This window comes from Micropterus dolomieu, linkage group LG17 (genome assembly GCF_021292245.1).
Source record: "Micropterus dolomieu isolate WLL.071019.BEF.003 ecotype Adirondacks linkage group LG17, ASM2129224v1, whole genome shotgun sequence".
In the NCBI taxonomy this organism is placed as follows: domain Eukaryota; kingdom Metazoa; phylum Chordata; class Actinopteri; order Centrarchiformes; family Centrarchidae; genus Micropterus; species Micropterus dolomieu.
Genome location: NC_060166.1, coordinates 9024178 through 9047621, shown reverse-complemented (window position 1 = coordinate 9047621; position 23444 = coordinate 9024178). Strand labels below are relative to the sequence as shown.

General features: G+C 39.4%; 2 protein-coding genes across 8 annotated transcripts in view; both read left to right on the top strand.

Moving 5' to 3' along the window:
- LOC123985650 (eukaryotic translation initiation factor 4 gamma 1-like) overlaps positions 1 to 2829 on the top strand; it is a 41721-nt gene extending 38892 nt beyond the window's left edge. For all 7 annotated transcript variants that reach the window (XM_046073379.1, XM_046073381.1, XM_046073380.1 and 4 more), the window contains 3 exons: positions 712 to 793; positions 952 to 1092; positions 1263 to 2829. In XM_046073379.1, coding sequence (XP_045929335.1) covers positions 712 to 793; positions 952 to 1092; positions 1263 to 1444 — 405 coding nt within the window. In that variant the 3' untranslated portion in view covers positions 1445 to 2829. The remainder of the gene's footprint in view (positions 1 to 711; positions 794 to 951; positions 1093 to 1262) is intronic.
- Positions 2830 to 14915: 12086 nt separating this feature from the next.
- alp3 (alkaline phosphatase 3) overlaps positions 14916 to 23444 on the top strand; it is a 13418-nt gene continuing 4889 nt past the window's right edge. Inside the window, 6 exon segments of the mRNA XM_046075043.1 lie at positions 14916 to 15024; positions 15247 to 15362; positions 16206 to 16380; positions 19345 to 19517; positions 19627 to 19767; positions 21195 to 21264. Coding sequence (XP_045930999.1) covers positions 15249 to 15362; positions 16206 to 16380; positions 19345 to 19517; positions 19627 to 19767; positions 21195 to 21264 — 673 coding nt within the window. The 5' untranslated portion in view covers positions 14916 to 15024; positions 15247 to 15248.

Below are 23444 nucleotides of genomic sequence, written 5' to 3'. Positions count from 1 at the left end.
GCATATTTGTGGCCTGCTGGAGGTCATTTTGCAGGGCTCTGGCAGTGCTCCTCCTGCTCCTCCTTGCACAAAGGCGGAGGTAGCGGTCCTGCTGCTGGGTTGTTGCCCTCCTACGGCCTCCTCCACGTCTCCTGATGTACTGGCCTGTCTCCTGGTAGCGCCTCCGTGCTCTGGACACTACGCTGACAGACACAGCAAACCTTCTTGCCAGAGCTCGCATTGATGTGCCATCCTGGATGAGCTGCACTACCTGAGCCACTTGTGTGTGTTGTAGACGCCGTCTCATGCTACCACTAGAGCGAAAGCAACGCCAGCGTTCAGACGTCACCAAAACATCAGCCAGGAAGCATAGGAACTGAGAAGTGGTCTGTGGTCACCACCTGCAGAACCACTCCTTTATTGGGGGTGTCTTGCTAATTGCCTATAATTTCCACCTGTTGTCTATTCCATTTGCACAACAGCATGTGAAATTGATTATAAATCAGTGTTGCTTCCTAAGTGGACAGTTTGATTTCACAGGAGTGTGATTACATTGTGTTGTTTAAGTGTTCCCTTTATTTTTTTGAGCAGTGTATATTCATCATTCCACCGTGTATAGTTTTTCTATATTAAGTAGCATAAATGGAGCTACAGCTATATCTTGTTTTACAACCATGTGTTGTAAAATGGTAAATAAATCCGCTTTGTACCATTTGTACTGTCTCTGTGCAGGCTAACCTAGATGAGCAGCAGACCTCCTCCAACATGTTTGTCAGAGCCCTAATGACCTGCATCTGTCAGTCAGCGGTCATCTGTGAGTCACATGTACACTTTACATTCCTCATTAATGCCTGCTAATAGTGGGATCACATAAGCAGGAGACAGAATTGCACTTATCACTATGGTGATGCTGCACTGAAATGTATGAATGAAAATACGTCCTAATAAATTTCCTAAAATGACTGCCTGTAGGTGAAAACCCCTACAAGGTGGACGGTGAGCAGATCAAACAGAGGGCCAAGCTGCTGCAGAAATACCTGAAGGATGAACAGAAGGAGCTGCAGGCCCTGTACGCTCTGCAGGCCCTCATGGTGCAGATGGAGCAACCTGCCAGTGAGTGCACTTTTGGTTGTGTGCATTAGTTGTATATGTTATATTTCTGTAAAAATAATGCAGGAACAATAACTCGTCAGATTCTGATAAATTGCTCTTGATCAGCTTTTGGATGTGAAACTGGTCTTAAATTTCGTTTAAACGGTCATGAAATTTCTTCTGCCCGTCAGATCTGCTGCGGATGTTCTTTGACACTCTTTACGACGAGGACGTGATCAAAGAGGAGGCCTTCTACAAGTGGGAGTCTAGCAAAGACCCCGCCGAGCAGCAGGGCAAGGGCGTGGCCCTCAAGTCCGTCACCGCCTTCTTCACCTGGCTCCGCGAGGCCGAGGACGAGTCCGACAACAGCTAGGGCCCCGTCGGACCGCTGGGAGAACTGGTGGGAGTTCAGAGAGGATCCTTGGGGAGAGCGAATGTTCTGTGGATGATTCAGAAGACTGAATCAGCAAAATCCTTCTGCATAAACAGGAAAAAAAAGCAAGAAAAAAATTCTTCACCTGGGAGAGATTGTATTATGGATCGAACGTTCGATCATTTTATTTTATTTTTTTTGTTTTAGGTTTCTTGTTTTTCCTTGCGCAACCGAATGTCTTTTTTTGAAATAAATGAAAATACAGGATGAAATGGAGAGAATAGATATGAGAGAGAGAGAAAGCTGGGAAGCGTTACAAGCCGTGGAGGATAACACTGTTTCCTTCAGTATTCTTTTGAGGTTTGTCTCCTGTTTTCAAATGGCTTCTCCTCGCCACGGCAACACTATTCAAGACACTTTGCTTAATGACAGATATATTAAAAAAAAAAACTTTAAAAAGGCTGTTCACATCTATATTTTTGATGACGTCATCCTTTATCATGTGGACACGACACAGAAGCATTGTCATGTCACATGTGCGGTGTTTGATCTACATGACACGCTTATGTAGACGGCTAGCTTTTTTTCTTTTCTTTTTTTTCAGTGTTGGATGATTGGAGTGTATGTTTTGTAATAAAATAGAAAACTACAAAGAAAAGTTGCGCTGAGAGCTATCTAACAGACATTACAGATAGGAGGTAAAGTAACGGTTGACTCCCGAGGACTTCACACAGACTTTATGAGGACGGTGTCACCATAGGGAGGTGCAATGAACTTTGACCGTTTTGCTGCTGGGGGGTGACTATGCTCCCTTGACGCCCCAAACCCCCAGCTTACCCTCCAATATATCTGTTTCACTTGTTTCCTGCGCTACAAAAAACAATCCTATGGACTGAGAAATGCAGAGCAACAACGAGGGCTCACGGCTGCACCCTCCTACAAAGTCTGTTGTCGGATTTTAAAAAGATAAAATATCGTTATTGAAACTTGAAATAAAAGTATACTGACAAATCCACTTAAAAATGACTTTAAAATTGTTTAACAGTACAAATCCTAAAGCTTTTTCTGCTTCCGTGAGTGGGAATGCATTTCAGGAGAGTGCTGTAAATATATGATGGATTGTTTATTTTTATTTTGTTTTTGTTTGGTTTTTTTCAAAGACAAAAATACTCTCTTCCCTGTATTTATATTTTTCTCTCCTCAGCTGGCAGAAGGTGCTTGTAATTATCCAACCCAAGTCATTGATTACAATTTAATTAAAAATTTGTACATATTTTTTTGCTTTACTTTATTAAAAATATATTTAATTAAAGAAAATGAATGCCTCTTTTCACATCCAGAACTGGAAGAGATAATAAAGATTGTTGCCAATAAAAAAACTTCCATACTTGTGCGTTTGTGAAGACCTTTTGGAGGCTGGTTTTCCTGCTAATGTGGGACCAGCCTCTCCGATCCCAAATACTATTTTCCCTCTGTTCCGCCCCACAACCTGGCTGCTACCATCTATTGTATGTTAACGGTCAGCAGCACAATCAGAGCTTGCGTGTTTGTAAATAATTTAAAGTAAGCTCGGTGGATTGCACAGGTGTGGTTTTTATTAGGGCTGGGCGATTATGGCCAAAAATGTAAAGGCATCAAAAAATTTCCTATCATTCGATATCAATAATTATCACTATAATTGTCAAGTCATTATTTTTTTAAACTTTAAAGGTTGGGTTTTAAACTATTTATGGTCAGAACAAACACTTGATGCCAAACAGTGGATCGCTTCACAAATCTGAGGTAGAACATTAAAAAATAATTAATGATAAAACCTTTTGTCAACAAATTTGCATGATTAAAATTAAGTAAAATCTTTTTCAGTTGCTTTCCTCAACAAAATATCTTAATAGAAAAGTTAAGTGCTAATTCCTTCATGAGTCAAATGAATTAAATCAAACATTTATTGTAAACATTAAACATTGGTTATATTGTTATTGAAGAAAATTATATTACTATGTGTTTCCATGCTGCTGAGGTGTTTAAAGTTAACCGCTGTCAACCCAGAAAACCTGGTTAAACGTAGTTCACACTGTGACCTGACCTCGCAGGATCTCAAACTACTGTTAATGTGCCCTGTGGAGTTTTCTTTTAGTGATTCTCACATTCTTGAGGTCTAAAGGAAATGTTAACTGGATTTCCTTCCTTTTAAACATTTGCAAAAGCTGTTTAAACCTGTAGTTCAGTTGGTAATAGTGTGGAAACCATTGGCAACAATGTTTATTGCATGTGCATCCTAGTGACAAGTGACCCATTTATAAAAACACTGGTCCATACTGCTGCTCGTGGTCAAAAACTCTACAGGGCAACATTTCCCCATGCCGCCGCCTAATGTTTAATGTCTCCTAACGTTAACTCATGACTTTTTGATTTGACAAAAAAAACTCAACACAATGTATAATTGCTAAAAAAAAAAATCCAGGTCAATATACTAGCTTTTTCCAGCGCTTTCAACCACATCTCATAATCTTCCTCTGCAGGTGGAGTTTGCTCAGTTGTCCTTGAGTACTACACCACACACCAGTATGTAACTCAGGTCATGTAATGACATCTAAGAAAACTCCATCTGCTGATGAAAGCCGTGGGATGCAGTTAAAAGCTCTGAAAAAAGCTAGTGTAGTATTTAACAAGTCTAAATCCATGGGGGCTGTAGTTGCTAACATGTTACAAGTCAGTTGTTCAGTGATATCCAAGGTAACTAGGACCACTGCAGATAAAAATGGATGAGGCATCTGTGATGTCATCCCCATGTTTTTAAAGTGATTGCTGCCCACAGACGGGGCTTCACAGCGCTGGACTTGTTGGGGAACTCCTGAAAATAAGACTTTAACCATCCTTGAACCTGTAAATGCAGTGGTAAATTCCATGCACTCGCACTACATATGTCTGAATTAAATCTAGAAAAATGTGTTTGTTTAGCCGGAGACTCTCCTGGAAATCAAACTACAATCTTAAGCAGCAACACAGAAACCAGCTTTTGGACCAACAAGAGTTTTTCAAAAAGCTGCTCTGTGTATCACTGCGCTTATTGTCAGAAGTACTGCACGTTACTCACGTCTATGAATAAGCCTGTACTGTAGACTTCACTTGTGGTAGAGAGGTAAAGTCGCCAGTTCAAGTCTCCAGACTGCACAGGAATATCAGTGCTGGGGAGGGGAGTGGACTGTCAGCCTGAACACCAGCCAGAAATAGAAAGTGTGGTTGTGCTGGACAGCTCCTAAATGCATCTTGGTCCAAAAGAGTGTGTGTGCTCAGCAAACTCTGCTTGGGCAAATAATTTACACAAAAATAACCCAGCACCTCGGGGTTCCTACATTTTTACTTTCAACATTTGCAGGCAGTCGATTATGTTTGCTCACTCCAGAGTCTGTGCACAGCCCACAGACCTTGGGAGTCGCGTCTAACTCTTACACTAACACACAAACTTAGATGCTCTCTGTTAAGCAGCACTTCACACAAAAGATCTACAGCATAGACCTTTGTAAGCTATTATTCAACCTCTATGTAACCTTACCCAGAGTCAGGCCATCATTTTCAACTTCCCTTATCATCTTATCTCACCCACGAGACCCTGCTGACATGCTCAGCCTCGGGGGAATCACCTTATCTCTAATGTGCTTTCACTCTGCTGCAGTATCGCAGCCAGCTGGGGCCCAGTTTTCAGATGACATTTTCACACTTTTGCGTTACCAGAGGACCTATCATTCTTTTCCATGTAATCCTTCCAATGTATATTTGCAAATTGCGTATATTTTAAGGATTGTGAATAGGTAAGCGGCCAGACGGGCACCGTAAAATTTCTTACGGTTGAGCTTCTACAGAGGAAACATCCTCTGAGAGCTTAGTGACACTAACAGACGCTAGCATGGCTGTAGACTCTTTGGTCTTATTGAAATCTGTTTTAAAGGAACAGTTTCTCCAGCTTCTCCAATGAAACATTAGAGGCTATGTGTTTGATTTAAGGCACTGTCAGTGAATGTTTGAGCTTCATGTGAATGTTTTTTATTTCCAGGTCATTATGTGAAAGCCCAACATACATGAACTCCAGCAACTCCCTGCATAAGCAATCTCAAATGAGACTGGCTGGAAACAATTCAGTCTGAGGATCTGAAAAAACAGGAGGTTTCTCCGGAGATGAGTTTTTGTGTCTTTGGTTTGACATTTACTTAAGATTGCACATCTGCTTCAGTCATGGTTTGTGGATCTTGCAGGAATTCCATTTGAAGCCATCTGCAAAATGTTCTAAAATACATTTCTTCTGTAGTATTTATCTGCATCTGCTGCAAGCTGAAGGATTTTAAATGGTTTATCGAACACCCTTCTGTGCACATCTGTTGTGTGTTTTACACGTGGTTGCTGGATCTCATCTCTGTTAATAATGTAGGTGAACTCAGGCAGATACAAAATATCCAAATATATAAAAAACACATCTCTCTTCCTCTGGTCCAATTCCATTCTACATACTATGAGTCAGTACAAATACTTTATATGCTAAGAAACGCTTGATTTCTGAGTGTGCTGTTCATGTACACTGTTGTGCCACAATGCAATGCACAAAGGAAGTAGACAAATTATGAAAGGTGAAGGAACACAGGACACAAAGGTGAGAATTATGTTTTGCAAATTGTATTATTTTACTTATATCACTGAATAATAATAAAATATAACTACCACATTGTAATAATTGTATTATATGCTATATTATGTTATTTTACATTTCTATTATAGATATTTCTTAGCATTGTATTATCAACGTCTAGTGTTTTTATTTTACATATACTCTATTTATATTATATATAACACTATATCCCTTAAGATATTATTAGGTATTATTCATACCAATATCCTTCAGTTCACACGTTATGGTTTGCTGGAGTTGCACTGCTGGATATATTTTTCGCAGTTCACTGTGTCGTCTATGTAGTCTAACATAATGTAACGTCATCTCTTATGTTCTTTTTTATTAATTCATCACAATCTGTCATCTGTTCTCTTACTTCTTAGCCTGTCTCTGTGCTGCTATCACATGTGAATTTCCCCCTGGGGATCACTCAAGTGTTTACTTATCTTGTCATGAGTCCAAGCCTATTTAATGTACCACACTCGGAGCCCAAAGTCTCTAAATTAGTTTATTTGGATTTTGTGTTTATTCAGTTAACTGTTCAGTCAACCAGCATGAAGGTCTGAATTTAAAGCCTTCAACACATTGCCAGGAATAGTCCTACTGTTCAAGTGGAGAAAAATAGATAGATTTATTATATAATTTAAGTTGCCTAATATAGTTAGTCTAAAATATTGTAATCAGAATATAAAATACCAACCTTCTACATATTTTCAGTTGTAGAAACTCTTCCCATGTTGCTAAACCCCGCCAAATCCAAGGACAAAGTACAGAAAACTTGTCGCTCTCAGTGGTAGCTATGGCCCGGGTCAGTATTGTATAGAATGGGCAACACATCTATCTGTCTCTTCTTTCTCACACTCTCTAGTTGAGCTTCATTGTTTACCATCATAAATTCACTAGATGGAGCCATTGCACTGTATAAACTACCCACATTCAATTGCGTAGTTTAGGTTTTCATGACAGCTTCTACATCACTTATGAAACAATCAATTTACTCCAAACAGACAAGAGAGCATCAAAATATACAATAATAAAATACATTTTAGGTAAAATAGTAATTGTAGCTTTTGCATATTGGATCTGTGCTATAAGTAAGAAAGTAAAAAATGTACTTTCTGAGTGTGTACATTTAAGTCAGAGAAATTAAATGTCAGTACTATGACATGTTTCTGTCAGAACTGCTACCCCAGAGCTATTTGAGCTCTATGAGTAAGCACTCCAGTTGATGCCTGTCAATTCCTGTCAAATATAATGTTAATGTTTTATTTCTGTGCCTGCTTATTTCTGTCTCCCATTGTCCCTAATGTGTGTATGTTTTCCACCAGTCATTCCTCACCTGTCCACCTAACTGCACCTCATTACACTAATTAACTTCCGCCTGTGCCGTTGAGGTTTTCTCCATCAGTTGTAAGATGATCAGTTGGAGGATCACGAGAAGCTGAAACCAGGGAAATGAAATTGATAAGGTATAGTCTGACCTTTCTGGGTGACAGATTCTCAGTCATGTAGGTCATGGTATCTAGAAGTGCAAAGTTAAATAGACTGACTTTAGATTCTTAAAAAAAAATTCCAAAGCTATCTTAAGCAAGATGTCTTTGATTTCACAATTTCAGATAGCCTTTAGAAAATCCAGTGGCTTGTGAAAACCATGTATGTCCAAATTGTGAATGTTTGTTTTTTTTAATTAAAAAAAAGTATTAAAGGGGCTATATGTATATGTGGTCCACTAGCGGTGAGTTTTCAGATTGAAACCACTACCTTCCCAAGCATGTGCTTGTACGCACGTTTGAACTCATGAACGAGCATAGACCAACACAAAGGAGACAGCTTCACACAACATGCTGGAAACTCCCACTGTAACGTTACAGTAACATCTTTATCAGCTTGATGTTGAACTAATCCATGTTGTTTGCATGATCATGTTACATTAACTGCATGTAGCTGATGATAGATCGGTGTTAGCTCACCTGCCCAGTGTTGCCAACTCCTCAGTAAGGAAAGTAGCCATTGGCTGCAAGCGGGAAGCTTCCGGTCAGCAATCTGATGCTAACCCGGAAGTACCTGAAACCTGCATTCTATTGAACGGCCAGCAGGGGGCGACTCTTCTGGTTGCAAAAAGAAGTCCGGCTCCATTAGAAACAATTGTAAAATGACCCTCCTTCTCAGCTGAATAATTACCTCAGTAAACACTTTCATAATGAGTTTATGGTCTCAGTCGCTAGTTTCAAATCTTAGTAAATAATGGTCCCAATTATTTTAAAATAGACCATAAAGCAGAGTATGTTTCAGGGCGGGATTATCTATGATTGACAAGTCGTTACTATGGCGACCTGTCAATCAGGCTAGAGCCGACTTGTACCCTCGGCACTGTGCAAATTTAACAAGTGCTGTTGAAAAAGCTTATTAGGAGTCGGCTGTTCACTTTCTCTGGTGAGTACAAGAAGTTTTAAGTTGTGGTTCGCTAGACAAAGTTATCAGCCCTGTTAAAATGACAGTGAGTTACAGACGCACCTAGTAAAGCAAGGTAGCTAGCTCCGCACACGGCCGTTAGCTCCGCTGTATCGTCACTTCCGGGTACTTCGTGGTTGCAAAAACTTAACATGGCAGCGCCCTACCGACCAAACTCGAGGCTTCAAAACGGCAGTCCACAAACCAACGGGTGACGTCTTGACGACTACGTCCATTTCTTATATACAGTGATGATTGGCTGTCCTAAAAGTTGCTAAAAGGCGCTAAATGATGTCATTGCCTAATTTGCATAAATGACCATGTGCATTTACATGCGTGATGAACACTGTAGAACAGGAATAACATTGTGGGAAAGACAAAAAATTAGTAAAAACAACCCAAATATGTTGAGAACTACAACCATGTAGTTCTCAACATGTTTGCACATGCGTGATTCATTTGCAGTCTCTGGATGCGGAGAGTTGAGCATCTCCTGCTCTGACTGAATATTATAAATGAGATTGTTGCCACACTTAGTATAAAGGTTAGACCAAATTTTGTATATTACGTGTGTCACGTCAAGTTACAGCGACTGAGACTGGTGAATAAGCTGTGTACCCATACAATAAATCTAAATTGAACGTTACGAAGCAATCAATGGTAGACCTGTGCTACCATTTGCTGGCTGCCCCTGCATCACTATAGACTAAACAAATTGCTCCACATTTATTTTGTAATGTAACATCATTTCTTGCTGGCGAAAATCAACACTTCGACATAATACCGGTGGTACACAGGATAGTAATGTGGATTGCGTTAGCTGGTGAAGTAATGTGGCAACTATATTTTGCACCGGACATTGTTAGCAAGTGCTCGGTGCTAGGCAGCAAGCTAATGTTATCCAACTTGAGGCAACTAAAGCACAAAAGTAATGTTAGTTTATCTGTCCAATACGATGAAAGCTAACTCTGGGTCAGTTTTGTCGTTTCCAAAACAAAACGGAGGTCTCTCTGTGACTCAAGCCTTTCCGACCGTGTTTCTGCCCGACATCGATCTGAGTCTAGTTTGGCCTGACTGGCTTTAGCACATAAAGTTTTATTGTTGATGTCTGTGCTGTGCTGCGAACCAGTCATTTTTTGGTGTTAGAAGACTGCATTTCATTAGCTGCAGACGGTGTTGTCACTGTTCAGTTCAGAATCAGTAGGCAAGAGGCTCGGGATCACGCATGCAGAAAATCTGACCTGAATTCCTCCACATAAGAAGCAGAATCGCAGCACTTCCAAGGGACCGAGAAAGCAGGCATGTGGTTCATCTTTGTCAGGTTACAACATGTTGTTAGGTGGTAAAAAAGTGATTTATTGATAAGTGATTATTAAAAAACTACATATACATTTAATGATTCAAGTGAAAACTGCTTCCATTTTATGATGAGACAGTGTACACCGCATACCATACCATGCTGCTGGTGGTGGAATGAGTTAGAGTCCAACGGTAAGTGGTCCATTTCCACAATATTTACCCTTTTCAGTGTGGGACAAAGACAGAACATTATGACTGAGAGTGCCATCCTAAATCTCAGAAGTTTACTATTTTGTTATTTTGACATTTCTCATTCGCTTACTGTTGTTCTACTGATGCTATTTAGCACAACCTCATATTTTAAAAAAAAGTTTAACATTTTGTTTTGTTTAAAAAAATTTATACCACCCTGTGTGTATACTATTTATGATGCTAGAGCCAGGAGACAGTTAGCTTAGCTTAACAAAAGCACTGGAAAAAGGGGGAAACATCTAGCTAGGCTGGCTCTGTGTAACAAAATATGCCTGCCAGCACCTTTTAAAGTTCAAACACGAGATAATGTGTTAATTTAGCTTTCGAGGTGCTGCTAGGCGGATTTCGTTACAATGCCAGGCTAGCTAGCTGTTTCACCACGTTTTTCCTGTCTTTATGCTAAGCTAACTTACTGCTGGAGTTAGCTTTATATTTTGCATACAGACAGGAAGATGGTGTCAATCGTCTCAACTAACGCTCATCAAGAAAGAGAAAAAAGGGGAATTTCCAAAAATGTCAAACTATTCTTTTAAAGTCCTTTTCATAGTTATTTTTCACATTGCACTTATTATATATATTTTAATAGGTATAGCCTACTATATTCTTGTAACTTTGGAATGGTCCGTTTTGTTATGTGTGACCCTTTTTCTTTGCTCTACCTGACTAACTGCTGCCATGATCTGTTTTTTCTCCCACAGGGATCATTGCAGTTGTACACAAGCCCACACTGCCGTGTGTACAGGAAAGTAATGAGCTTACATCATACCATCATGTATTATAACTGTAGCAGATGGCAGCGGGTGTGTGCAACAGTCTACTGCCCTGTTGGCTGCTGAGACCCACACCAGTGAGGACGCAGTGTGGTCATGTCTCTTCTTCGCCAGCATCATTGACAACATGTCGGCCTGTTCGACTCACGCAGTGTACCGCACCAACCCATTCAGCTGTCACGCTCTGCTTCTCCTTCACAGAGCTGCAGTCACATCTTGTGCATTCTGAGATTTGTGTGTTTGAGTGTCAGTGTGTGAGACAGTTTGCTTAAGGTGAGATTTATTCATAAATCCCACATGTTACTAAGGTAACACATGGTACTTTATTTAAATGTAAATTAATTAAAAATGAAGATTCTGATTCAAAAAGAACAGGACCCAGTTACATATAAAGGCCCTGTTGAACAAACCTTTTGAGTTTAGATGGCAGCATGTTAGAACTTCATGTCTCATACTGCTGTTTACCCTTTCTTATAATGCCCCAGAATATTTTTAGTACTCCCATTAGCTGTGTTCAGAGATCAAATGTTTTTGTGTGGTTTCTTTGTTTGAAAGATGAATGTGAAAATAATTTCTATGTAACATGTAGCATGTCCTAAGTTTGTGAAATGTGCAGATATCCTGAATTGTTTCCACTGTGGTGAGGCCCCCACAAGCAATATTATCAAACAGATGACTGACAGGCTTATGTTTATTACTCTAGTGTGAATGAAGGTGACCAAACCATCAACATACAGCAAAGCCTGACATGTTAGCCATGCTAGCATGGCTTTGCATTGTCGGCTTATTTGTTGGTTGGAAAGGACACAAAAGTTCATAAAAAGAACTTCTTCATCTTTGTGTCCTGCTATTTCTACCTCCATACCAATTAACATGTAATGCTCTTACATACCTAGCGCCTATAGTGACTTAATAAATGTTTTAAATGAAAACATCAGAAAAATATTTTCTAGCAATTTTGACACCAGAAATGCATTAAAAACAAATTGTTTCAAAGACACAGGAAGTGAAGGTTTAATTGAAAAACATTAATAAATTAAATGGGGAGTGTGGTCCTGGGTCTTTCATGTGTTAATACAAAGCTGCAGAGGCATTGCCTGCTGTCATGGTGCACCACCTTTTTCTACTTTGATTCATATTTTTGAGGCTGAGCTCCTTAAGGAACTCAACACTTGTTGTTTTTTTAATGACTTCTACATTCTTCTCCTTTCTCTCCATTATGAATGAGGGTCACACCTAAGGGACGCCCACATACAGTGTATTGAATCTCTTTCCTTGTGTCCACCTTTTTTTCTTTTTAGTAGCTCTACTTCCTTCCACTGGCAGTGGTAAGAAAAATACATAATCCCAAGATAATTCATGGTGTTTAACCCATTTTCCATATAAAAAAGTTAGTACCATTCTCGTCATCAGTGGCCTATCCACATTTTAAGGCTAATTTGTGAACTTCTTGGGAACATTAGGTATTTAAATTAGCTCTGATAAATGTCCCATTATCAGTGTGACGCATGGTACCTGTTGAATAAGAAGTAAAACATGCTTTTGAATCAGTTGCCATGTTACCGCTTACTCGATCACTGTCAGTGATGGAGAAATTTTGGACAAGCAATCAAAGAAAACATGCTTGCCGAAATTTTTTCTCTTGCTAATTTATTCATTGGAAAATAGATGGCTGAGTGTTTGTGCCATTCAGCTCAGTCCCTGTGGACTCTGTCTTTCTCACATACATACAGTAACTGGATCCCCTGCTCGCTGCATTATCTGTCAGATACAGTCCATTTATGATTAGAAATCACACACACAAACTCTTTCCATCGCTGTTTGGTACATTCATTACTATTCCCCTGATCTTTAACACAGCATCATAAATAATGCCCTAAATAAACTCGATCATTAAACACTATCATTACAGCTTTAACTACTGTCAGTAATTTATTCCTTAGATTTGAGCTGTTTATCAAATACTGTTTACTGCATCAAACAGACACAACTCTCTATTTAATATTTACCATTTTAGTCATTTAGCCGTATGTGCATCTTTCAACCTTTTTTCCTACCTATTTTTGACTCCAATCCAATCACAGCACAGTCTTTTAAGTCGTAGGTCACGCATTTTCCAAAGCATTTATGACATGCTGTTAAAGATGACTGTCAGATAGTGTGATTGGAGACAAGCATTATTTCAGTTTAGAAGGTGATCTTTGGTTAGAGGAGCACTTCTCCAGCCTGAACACGGCCATGGGGCTGACAAGAGTGGCCACCTTGGCTCTCTTTCTGCTGGTAGCATTTGGACCGTCTAATGCCAAAGGTAAGCAAAAAAGAAGACCCACTTCAGCGATACACACTCTCAAACTAGCTTTTTTTTTTTCTAGACACTTCAAACATCCTTTGACTTTCGTGCTTTAGCCACACAGAAATACGCTTAGCTCATTTAGGATCTGTGCTTCTCTTCAGTTTTGATGTCTTTCATACTTTTTTTCAATGTTATTTGCTGCTCTGAATGCCAAAACTGATATTCCACCCATCTTTCAACAATGTAAACTCCTCTTCAAACTCCTTTTGTACTTGCTCGTATTAGCTCTTTCATACCTTTCAGTAATTCCTGTTCACATTTTTTCTCCCTGTCTCTATATCCTATTAACTTACACTTCACCTGCTTTCACTTGTTTCATGCTGACAACTGACATTTGAACTGATCATTCGTCCACTGACTGCCTACTTTCAGCTCTTACACTTAATCTGTCATTTCAACTGCTTACTATGCACACACTGGAGGTGTCTTCAGTGCCTCCACTTACTCTTTAACGAACAACTCAACTGCTTTCAGTGCTTTCACGTCAACTGACATTTCCACTACTATTTCTCTTAAACCTACATTTTAGCACCTTTCAATGCTTACACACTTGGATTTTCACCTTTGAAAAACAACTTCCTTTGTTCATATTTATACAAATAATGCAATTAACTCCAACTGCTTTCAGCGCATATAATACACTTCAGCCTTCATTAACTATCCGATCTCACTTGAACGGCTATTTCTTTCAGTTGTTGTATTTCAACTGCCACTTGAACTACAACTTCAGCGGTCACAGTATTTCAACTATTTCAAGTGTCTCACATGTGCCATAAACTCACATTAATCTCACATACATTTTCATCAGAAAATGTAGCCTTTTTTATAGTTTTTCCTCCGTCTCTTGCTTACACACAACAAAAGCATATTTTTCCTTAAGATCACAGAGGCCTTTTTACCCTGGAGTGAGGCTTCTGTTCTATTTTTCTGTGTGCTGTTTTACAATTTAATCACCACCCATTCGGGGCTGACATCCTCTTCTCACACTTTGCTCTATTTTCACCCTCGTTTCGCTCTCCCTATTCCTCTTAATGATTCTTCAACTTCCAACTATCCTTTCATCCTTTACAATCATTTACTTTTTTTGTGCACTTTCCTACCCAGTTGTTTTGTAGGGGCCTTACAAACTTTTCAAATCAGCACAATCAGTACTTGTGGAGTGGTGCAACTGGCTGCTATCAGCAATTTCTGCTTGTTAGTGGACTACTGTATCAAACTACCAGTTACAGCCATAGACTGTCAATAAAAAGGTTACAGCACAGAGATGTCCTGTGGTAGATAAGAAAGCATGTGAGTGAGATATGACAGCTACAAACATTATAATACACACATTCAAGTTTCAAAATGCCTGAACAAAGAGCCAAGTCAAAGGGGCTTTCATTTCCAGTCACATACTGTAGATCTCTGCCGTTTGCACAGAACAGCTCTTTGGCTCACTGTATCAGTCACATTTAATTGTTCAATGAAAAATTACACCTGTAGTGAGATGCGCTCTGTGCTTTAATCTTTAAGCTCTTGTGCTGTAGTTGCTTATCTTTTGGTTATTACACTCCAAAGCGTAAACACTTGGTTTTGACTGATCTCACTTTAAAAAACAACATACCAACACAACAGTTTCCATTCAATAATACTATTAGTTTTGCACCAAAACCCTTCTGGTTTGTGTGTTCCCCTATAGTTGAGGAGGAAAACCCGGAGTTCTGGAGGTCACAGGCCCGGAAGACTTTGCAGTCAGTGTTGGACCGGAAGCTTAACACCAATGTGGCCAGGAATATCCTGTTTTTCCTCGGTGATGGTAGGTTACACAACACTGTCATTTTCTTGCAATAAAACACTTGACAATCTTGGCTGGCTGAAATGGTAAGATAAGCAGAATCAGGAATTATTGTCTGACCTATACTTTTTTTTATAACTGTGGGCCCTTTCGCCTCTGTCTGTTTCCCCAATGAGCTGCACAAAAATCCCTGAATATTCCAAAGAACACAAAAACGATGTGGCTAACTACTGTGTTCATCAGGTATGGGAATCACAACATACACTGCGGCTCGTATCCTCAAGGGGCAGCTGCAGAACCACACTGGAGAGGAGACAGTGATGACAATGGACACCTTCCCTAACGTGGGACTAGCTAAGGTACACAAACACACACACACACACACACACACACACACATACACACGTACACTTAGATCAATGAATGGAACAGATATTGCGCATAGAATATCAAATTATGCATAGGCCTATATGTAAATTAAGTTTAGTTAGAATAAATATTTTCAACTCAACTTGTACATGTGAGTGTGAACATGTGAGAACTTGTGCAATAGATTTGTGTGTGCATTTACAGTGTGAATATGAATGCGCATTTGGTCATAAATTCAGTGTATTCTACCCTACAAAGTACAATGCAGTAACTACATAGTTATAAAACTGAGTTAAGCTCTAAATCTGACCTTTAATTTTTGTGAAAAGTGGCGGTGTAGTTACTGTATTCTGCCAATGTATCGCTGCTGTAGTAACTGAGCTTTGCTTTGTCATTTCTGGATGGCACTCTCTGCCAAACAAAGACAGTCACTACACACGTAAAGCAAATTAAAGCTAGCTGTGTAATAGCCATGGCTAGCTTTAGCTATGTAATTATTGATCTTTAATGTGTAGATGAAAAATATACATTTTTGAGACTCTAGCTAAATCATAATGGAAAATAAAAACTCAAGCTAAAATTCTGCTTGCTTAGCAGAGTAGCAGTACCTGTGAGTTTTTGACTCAAGTAGACTTTCCATGACTTTGTGTAGTGGCTAATATTAATAATATATTAAAATCTATTTGATACAGCAGCTAGACGTACAGACATTAACAAAACAGAGGTGCAGTAAATTTGTATGAACTATCAACAGCAATAAACAGTATATTATTTTATTTAAGCTCATTTTGTGTGTGTGTGTGTGTGTGTGTGTGTGTGTGTGTGTCATGCAGACCTACAGTGTAGACTTTCAGATTCCAGACAGTGCATCCACAGCCACAGCGTATCTGTGTGGAGTGAAAACCAACCTGAACACCATCGGAGTTAGTGCAGCGGCTCGCAACGGAGTCTGCAAGTCTCAGAAGGGCAACGAGGTCACGTCCATCCTGAAGTGGGCCAAAGATGCTGGTAAGTTTACCACAGAGCTTAAACAAACAAACAAACAAATTTTTTTTTTTTATAACACTTTTTTGGATTTTAAATCGTGTTAAAGTTGGGGTAGGCAACTTAGGAAACGAGCAAGAGACAGCTAGAACGTATCCAACCAATAAGGCATCCCTTCAAGAGCCACTCCCCCAAAACACATTTTCATGCACAGTGAGTGCAGGGCAGAGAATTATCCAGCAAGACTGCCAGCCATTAAATGTTTTTGAGTAATGGAGCATCAGCCTGGTCACTGCCCACAACTCCTGTTTTTTCATCAGTTCAAATATGTTGGTTATTTTCATTTAAGTTTGTTTCTCTGTATGGAGAAACTATTAAGCCAATCAGAGCTATGTAAACGAGATTAAGAGTGGGCACCCCTTCTCCTCTCCTAATGCTAGAAAAATGCCAGCAGAAATTCTATTCCATAGTAAAAAGGTCAAAAATCCTGCACACACTTCTCACCTCTACATTGATTTATTATAGAACGCAAGTGTGTGTGGGAATTGACTTCTATGGAACTGGATCTTGAGGGGATTTGATTCCCTGCACCACAGAAGACACAAAGTGAGTGGTGTGCGTGTTGCCTTCTACTCAACAAAAAGCAAATTGCACAAAAGTTACAACAAATGTGGATGAGATTGGCACAGCTATACAGTTTGTTGGTCAACTTGCAGGAATATAAACTTTTAAATCAACATATTTATTCAAGTGATGTCAAAAACTGCCCCTGAAAAGCTCATCAGCTTTCATGTTGACTGAAAATGACATTGGCAGGACAAATAAATCACTCACTACCGACTGACTGACGGTTGGGACAAAACCAAAAGATACATTTTGGTTTAAGTCACCAACCTTCAGTGGAAAAATCACTGTGCTTCATATACAGTAGTCCTACTAATTGGTCACAAACTAAAAACAAGAAGATATCACAAGATAATAGCAGAAGAATACAGAACAACAACATCATCATAATGTTTAGATGATGCAAAATAAAGAGGTTTAAAGGAAGGATTTCTCAGTAGAAAGCAAACTTATTCTTTAAGTCAGTGTTTGACTAGTCCATCTATATACTTTGAATGCCAAACAACAGGTGTTAACTAATGATTATGACAATTTTCTGGAAATGTAAAAAGACTCATATGAACAAATACAGATCATTGCTGCAGAGGCAATACTAAAAGGATAATAATGGATGTCTTCAAACAGTGACGGGATTGAAGCGACAAATGAGATTTAGTGACTCCTTGTCAGAGAGCAGGTAGAGGGTGACACAGCCCTGCTGTGTCACACCTTAGTTCTGGGTCCTGACAAAAGAAAATCCCTCAGGTCCTATACAGCCTCAGCAAAACCCGATTTTACAGCTGAGCGCTCTGCTGTGAGCCGCAGTGCCCCGTCAGAGCAGTATTACAGGGGCCACCAGGGAGCTGGGAGCAACAGCAGCCTGCGGCAGCTGATGGGCTACACCATAGCTCTTATCATGTCCCTGTGTTATCAATGGCCATAAATATCTCATTACACACACACAATGCCATGCCATGGCCCTGACCCCAGCATAGCACTGGAGACTGACACTCAGGTTTGATAATCCATGTATGTGTTATCTAGAACAAGAAAGTTATTGCTTGTCTTTGATGTCATAAAAACACATTTTGGAAATGGCCCTTACAGCAAAGTCCTCAAATGGTTCTACTTATAACCTTCATTTTACAAGATATGACCATTTGTTCCCAAAACCAGAGATCTGGGACCCCTAGCGGTTGCAAGATAAATCTGAAGTGTCACAAGATGATTTGCAAGAGTAGAATGACGAAACGAAAACTGTTTTGCGACACTAAATTGTGTTTATTTTTTCTGACTTCTCAAATCTTTGATTTTTTTCTTGTAAATGGAAGTCTTTGTACTATTAAATGGAACAGCCTGAAAAGAAAATCGCTTCTTTTTCAAGTGCTGCGAAATTCTAATTGTGAACCAATTAGATTATTATTTTCATTGGATATATTTACCATAATTTTCTTGATTAAGTAATTAATTGTTTAGTCTGTAAAGTTTTCAACAAATTGTGAAAATTTCCATCTCAAGTTCCCAGAGCCCATGGTGACATTTCCATGTTGATCTTGTGTTGTCCAAATGCTCCAAAAGATAGTTAGATTTTCAGTTTGCTATCATAGATGACTTAAAGAACCAACAAATATTCACATTTGACAGCCTGGAAACAGGGAGAACACTTTTGCTCATATATACGTTTATAATCATTGTCAAAATTGTTTGGGAAATCCATTTTCTTTCAACTAATCAATTAACTGACTAATTGTGGCTCTTGAACCAATGATTTAAAAATGTATTTAGTCCCGCCCTAAAGCATACTCTGCTTTATCGCCTAGTTTCCTATGATTGGGACCATCATCCTGTGTTGAAGAAGACTAACAATTGAGACCATAAACTCATTAGGAAAGTGTTTACTGAGGTAATAAATCAAGTGAGAAGTCATTTTGCCGTTTATTTCTAATGGAATCGGACTTCTTTTTGCAACCAGTGGAGTCGCCCCCTGCTGGCCATTAGAAATAATGCAGGTTTAAGGCACTTCCGCATTGGCTTCACTTTTCAGACCCGGAGGTTTCCACTTGATGGTGAAGCATTGCTCAGGACCTCAGGGGCAAACATTTTTTCACACCACTGTAAATGTCATTGTCACTGGAGTGGATAGTTTTCTGCCAGTGCCACTGGGGGGCTTTAAGGAGGATTTAAAGAGCAATGTTGCACATCAAGGTGGTTAAAAGGACAATTGGTATATTTACAACCCACACCTCAACATAATTATAATATAATCTCCAGGGGGTTTAGAAAGTTGTTGATTAATGGCTCAACCATCACCTTGACAGCTGCTCAGACTTCAGCATGAAAGCTGAATCTACAACACATTAAGAATGAAACAAATCGATTTTGTAGGCAAGTCTGTCGGCATTGTAACAACCACGCGGGTGCAACATGCCACCCCAGCAGCCACCTATGCCCACAGCGCCAGCAGGAAGTGGTACAGTGATGCTGACATGCCTGATGCCGCCAAGAAGGACGGCTGCACCGACATCGCCTCCCAGCTCCTTAAAAACACTGACATAGATGTAAGGTTCTCCATCACTCAGTTCCTTTTCATATGCTTTTAACATTGTGTTTTGGAATGGTTAAAATACATGCGAATGTGTGTGTTTGTGCCTGTGTGTGTGTTTCCAGGTGATCATTGGTGGTGGTAGAAAGTACATGACCCCTAAGGGCACCAAGGACCCAGAATACCCCAGGGATTACTCCTCCAGGGGCAAAAGAAAAGACAGACGCAACCTCATTGATGAGTGGCAGAGCATGAAAATTGGAAAGGTGACAATTCCGTTTAACCAGATGCAGTGACCAAGAAAATAGCCTCAATTATAGAAACAGCTTTAGTGAGGAACCTCACACAAAAGGGAGGTTGCAAAATTACAAAATAACGGGAATTGGAAAGTTACAAGGTGTGAAATCAGATCACTTAAGAAGAAATGCAATTTTAAATATTTTTTTAAACATCAGGGCGTGCGATCGCTCCCTCAAACAGTAACTATACCCAGAGTAAAAGCTCTGCTTCAGCTGCCGTCTAGTATGTGAACTTTTCACCTTGCTTCTTAATCTGCCCCCCCTCAATTGTGATGGAACAGTGCATTATGGTATTAGTGGTTTGTTGTTGTGTGTCAATGTCTGCAGTTGTAAAGCAGCCAATTAGCTAAAGTTTTAGCTTATTGATTGTTTAAATGTCCATATGCCACCAAATGATGACATTTTGTCATGACCTTTAATATTAACAATATTAATATGGTTGCAAAATTAGCATCAATAAATGTATGACTAAAACATAGACTGTAACTTTCCTCAAACTAATACACAACAAACATAAATGCCACATTTACATCATGTTTTCCATGTTGTTTTTATTCAGATGAGGTCTGACCGGTGCTCTTTTAATTACCTCATCTTGTTGGGCCCTCTTCTTCCGCAATGGGACCTGACTGGAGAATAAGCGCCACTAACTGTTGATCTCGATGTGCCCAACTCCTAATGCTCTCATAACAGCAGCAGATGGAAATGCGCATTAATTTGCATTTTCTTTTGCCAATTTTCTGAAAATGTGGTTAAATGTGTTGTTGAGTTTCAATGCAATGAGCTGCACAAAGAACATTCAGTTTGGGCAGCAAAACACAGTGTTTCAGCCTGGTGTTCATTCATTCATTTATTCATTATTCACGATCGATTGTGTTGCATGGTGAAGCATTGTTCAAAAGCACAAATCTTTATCCTAAATTCTCATCCCAGGGATTCCAAAGATACCAAATGTGTGTATAAGAGGATGCATACGAACTCAGAAAATTTTCATTAATATGGTGCAGCTGTAAGAAAATGCTGTCTGGGTTTGAATATTCAACAGTATTATATAATCATAGCTTTAATTGGAACAAGGGTCAGAGAAAGGGTCTAAATTTGAAGCTTAAAGCTGCTGTTTTGAGCTGAGTTTTTTTGATCATAGCATCTTTCATACTATATATTTATAGAAGTCTTTTAGGAAAATGACAGAAATTAGTGAAAATTGGTGCTATCTGTATGTTCACACTTGTTTACATGCAGAACACAAAAGTAGCTGTTTGACATTTTAATCACCATAATCACTTTGTTATCCTTAAATAAAGGCCACATTTAAAGACATTTAGGCAAGCACAACAATGTTTATTGTCTTCCTCCCATTCACTGCCTGAAGGTTTGTGTCCTGTGTCACACAGGTAGCCCACTATGTGTGGAATAAAACTGAGTTCAATGCTGTTGACCCTGAAACCACAGACTACCTCATGGGTGAGTTTTGTTTTTGTTTTGCTTGTTTCTCTTCTTCACTTGCCCTCTTGTGCTTTTCTTTCAAGCAGAGAAGTACGGAGGCATAGCATTCCCATCAGGCCCTTACAGATCAAAACATCAATAGGCCTGTACTGTCCTTGGTTTACTCTCCAGCTTACTCTTTTCATCCTGTAGTAGTGATGTCAGTCTTGAATACACTTCCAATGTTTTACCTCAAACTACTGTACCTGACCTACAAAATGTTTTCAAGGTGCAAAAACATCTCTCATCAAATCTGTGGTCAGTGCCCAGCTCTGTGTACTGTAATGTACATGATGACATCAACATTTAGCTGTTATTTTCATAGTATTATGATTGCTGTGTTCAGTATATCCAGAGGTGGGTAGTAACGTGTTACATTTACTCCTTTACATGTACTCAAGTAACTGTTTTGAGTAAGTTGTACTACTCAGAGTAGTTTTAATGCATCACACTTTACATACTTTAATTTATTTATTATTTTATGCATTTATGATCTGTTAAGAGGTAGGTGGTCAGCTGGTCCCAAGTCTGCTAGTGCTTTGATATCCTACCGCAGTTTTGTAATTAGCATTTATTTTACTTTAAATGAGCTACCTGATGTTAGCTAGCTGATAGCCCACCCTCTCATATCATTACCACTAGGCTATATCATTTCATATTTTATATAATGGTCAGCTAACACTGGTGCTTAGGCATGAGCAGTGAAATTGAGGATTAGTTATTGTAGATAGGCTACACATTTTGACATCAATTTGGAGTTTATTATTTCAGGTTTTAGCTGGCTAGGTAAATGTTAAAATCCCGTTATTTCAGATGTATTCAGTTTTATTTCTATAGTGCCAATTCATAACAAAAGTCATCTCATTGCACTTTTTATATTGAGCAGATCTAGACGGTACTCTGTTTAATAAAAATTCCCAATGCCCCAACAGTGGATGACCACTGCTTTATTGAATGCAGATTACATGTCATTCACAGTCAACATGAGCAAGAGGAAAGGAGATATTTGCTGAAAAAAAGCTGAAACTTAAAAGTTGAAATGATAAGAATTAGGAGTTGGCAATCATAATGCAGACTGTATTTCACAATGGTGTCTTCGGTTCTGGTTCAACATTGTGTGGGTCTGTTCTGAGCGGTCATGATGGTCTGCTGTTACACAACACTTTCTGGCGGTTTTGCTGTAGAATAGTGACCTCTGACGACAAAAGTTGTCGTGTAGTATGGAATAAACTGGTGTAATGAATTTGATTTATCATCATCTACAGGCTGCACACATTAGTAAAACATGCGAGGATATTGTGAGCATTGTAAGATTTTAGTTTACTGAAGCCCGCGCCTGTGCTGTCCTGGGTTTTCTTTTTGACCTGGAAAATAAATTTACCCCCTCGGTTTTCACTGTATAATTCGCACCCTGCTGACACTGAGCTGACAGAGAGCAGTGTCTGATTTGTTAATGCTAGTATATTTAATAATAAATGGCTACACACAGTATATCATGCTTCAAAGCTCCTCCTGCTTTCTGCCTTAATGTAAATATTCAAGCTAACAGTGTACGAGCAGTATGCATTTACAGTGGGGGAAAAAAGTATTTGACCCCTTGCTGATTTTGCAGGTTTGCCCACTTACAAAGAATGCAACAATCTACAATTTTAATCATATGTACATTCTAACAGTGAAAGACAGAATCCCAAAGAAAATTCCAGAAAATCACATCATATGAATTTATAAAAATTGATAACCATCCGATGAGGAAAAACAAGTATTTGACCCCCTACCAAACAGCAAGTATTCTGGCTCCTACAAGCCAGTTAGTCTTTCTTTAAGACACAGCCCCAATCCCAACCAATTATCTACATCAAATACACCTGCCTCACCTCGTTACCTGTATAAAAGACACCTGTCAACACCCAAACAACCAGCATCCAACATCACCACCATGGTCAAGACCAAAGAGTTTTCTACGGACATCAGGGACAAGATTGTCGATCTGCACAAGGCTGGGATGGGCTACAAGAGAATCGGAAAGCAACTTGGAGAGAAAAGATCAACTGTCGGTGCAGTTATCAGGAAATGGAAGAAGCACCACACCACCGCCAACCTCCCTCGGTCTGGGCCTCCACACAAGATCTTGCCTCGTGGGGTGTCCCTGATCATGCGAA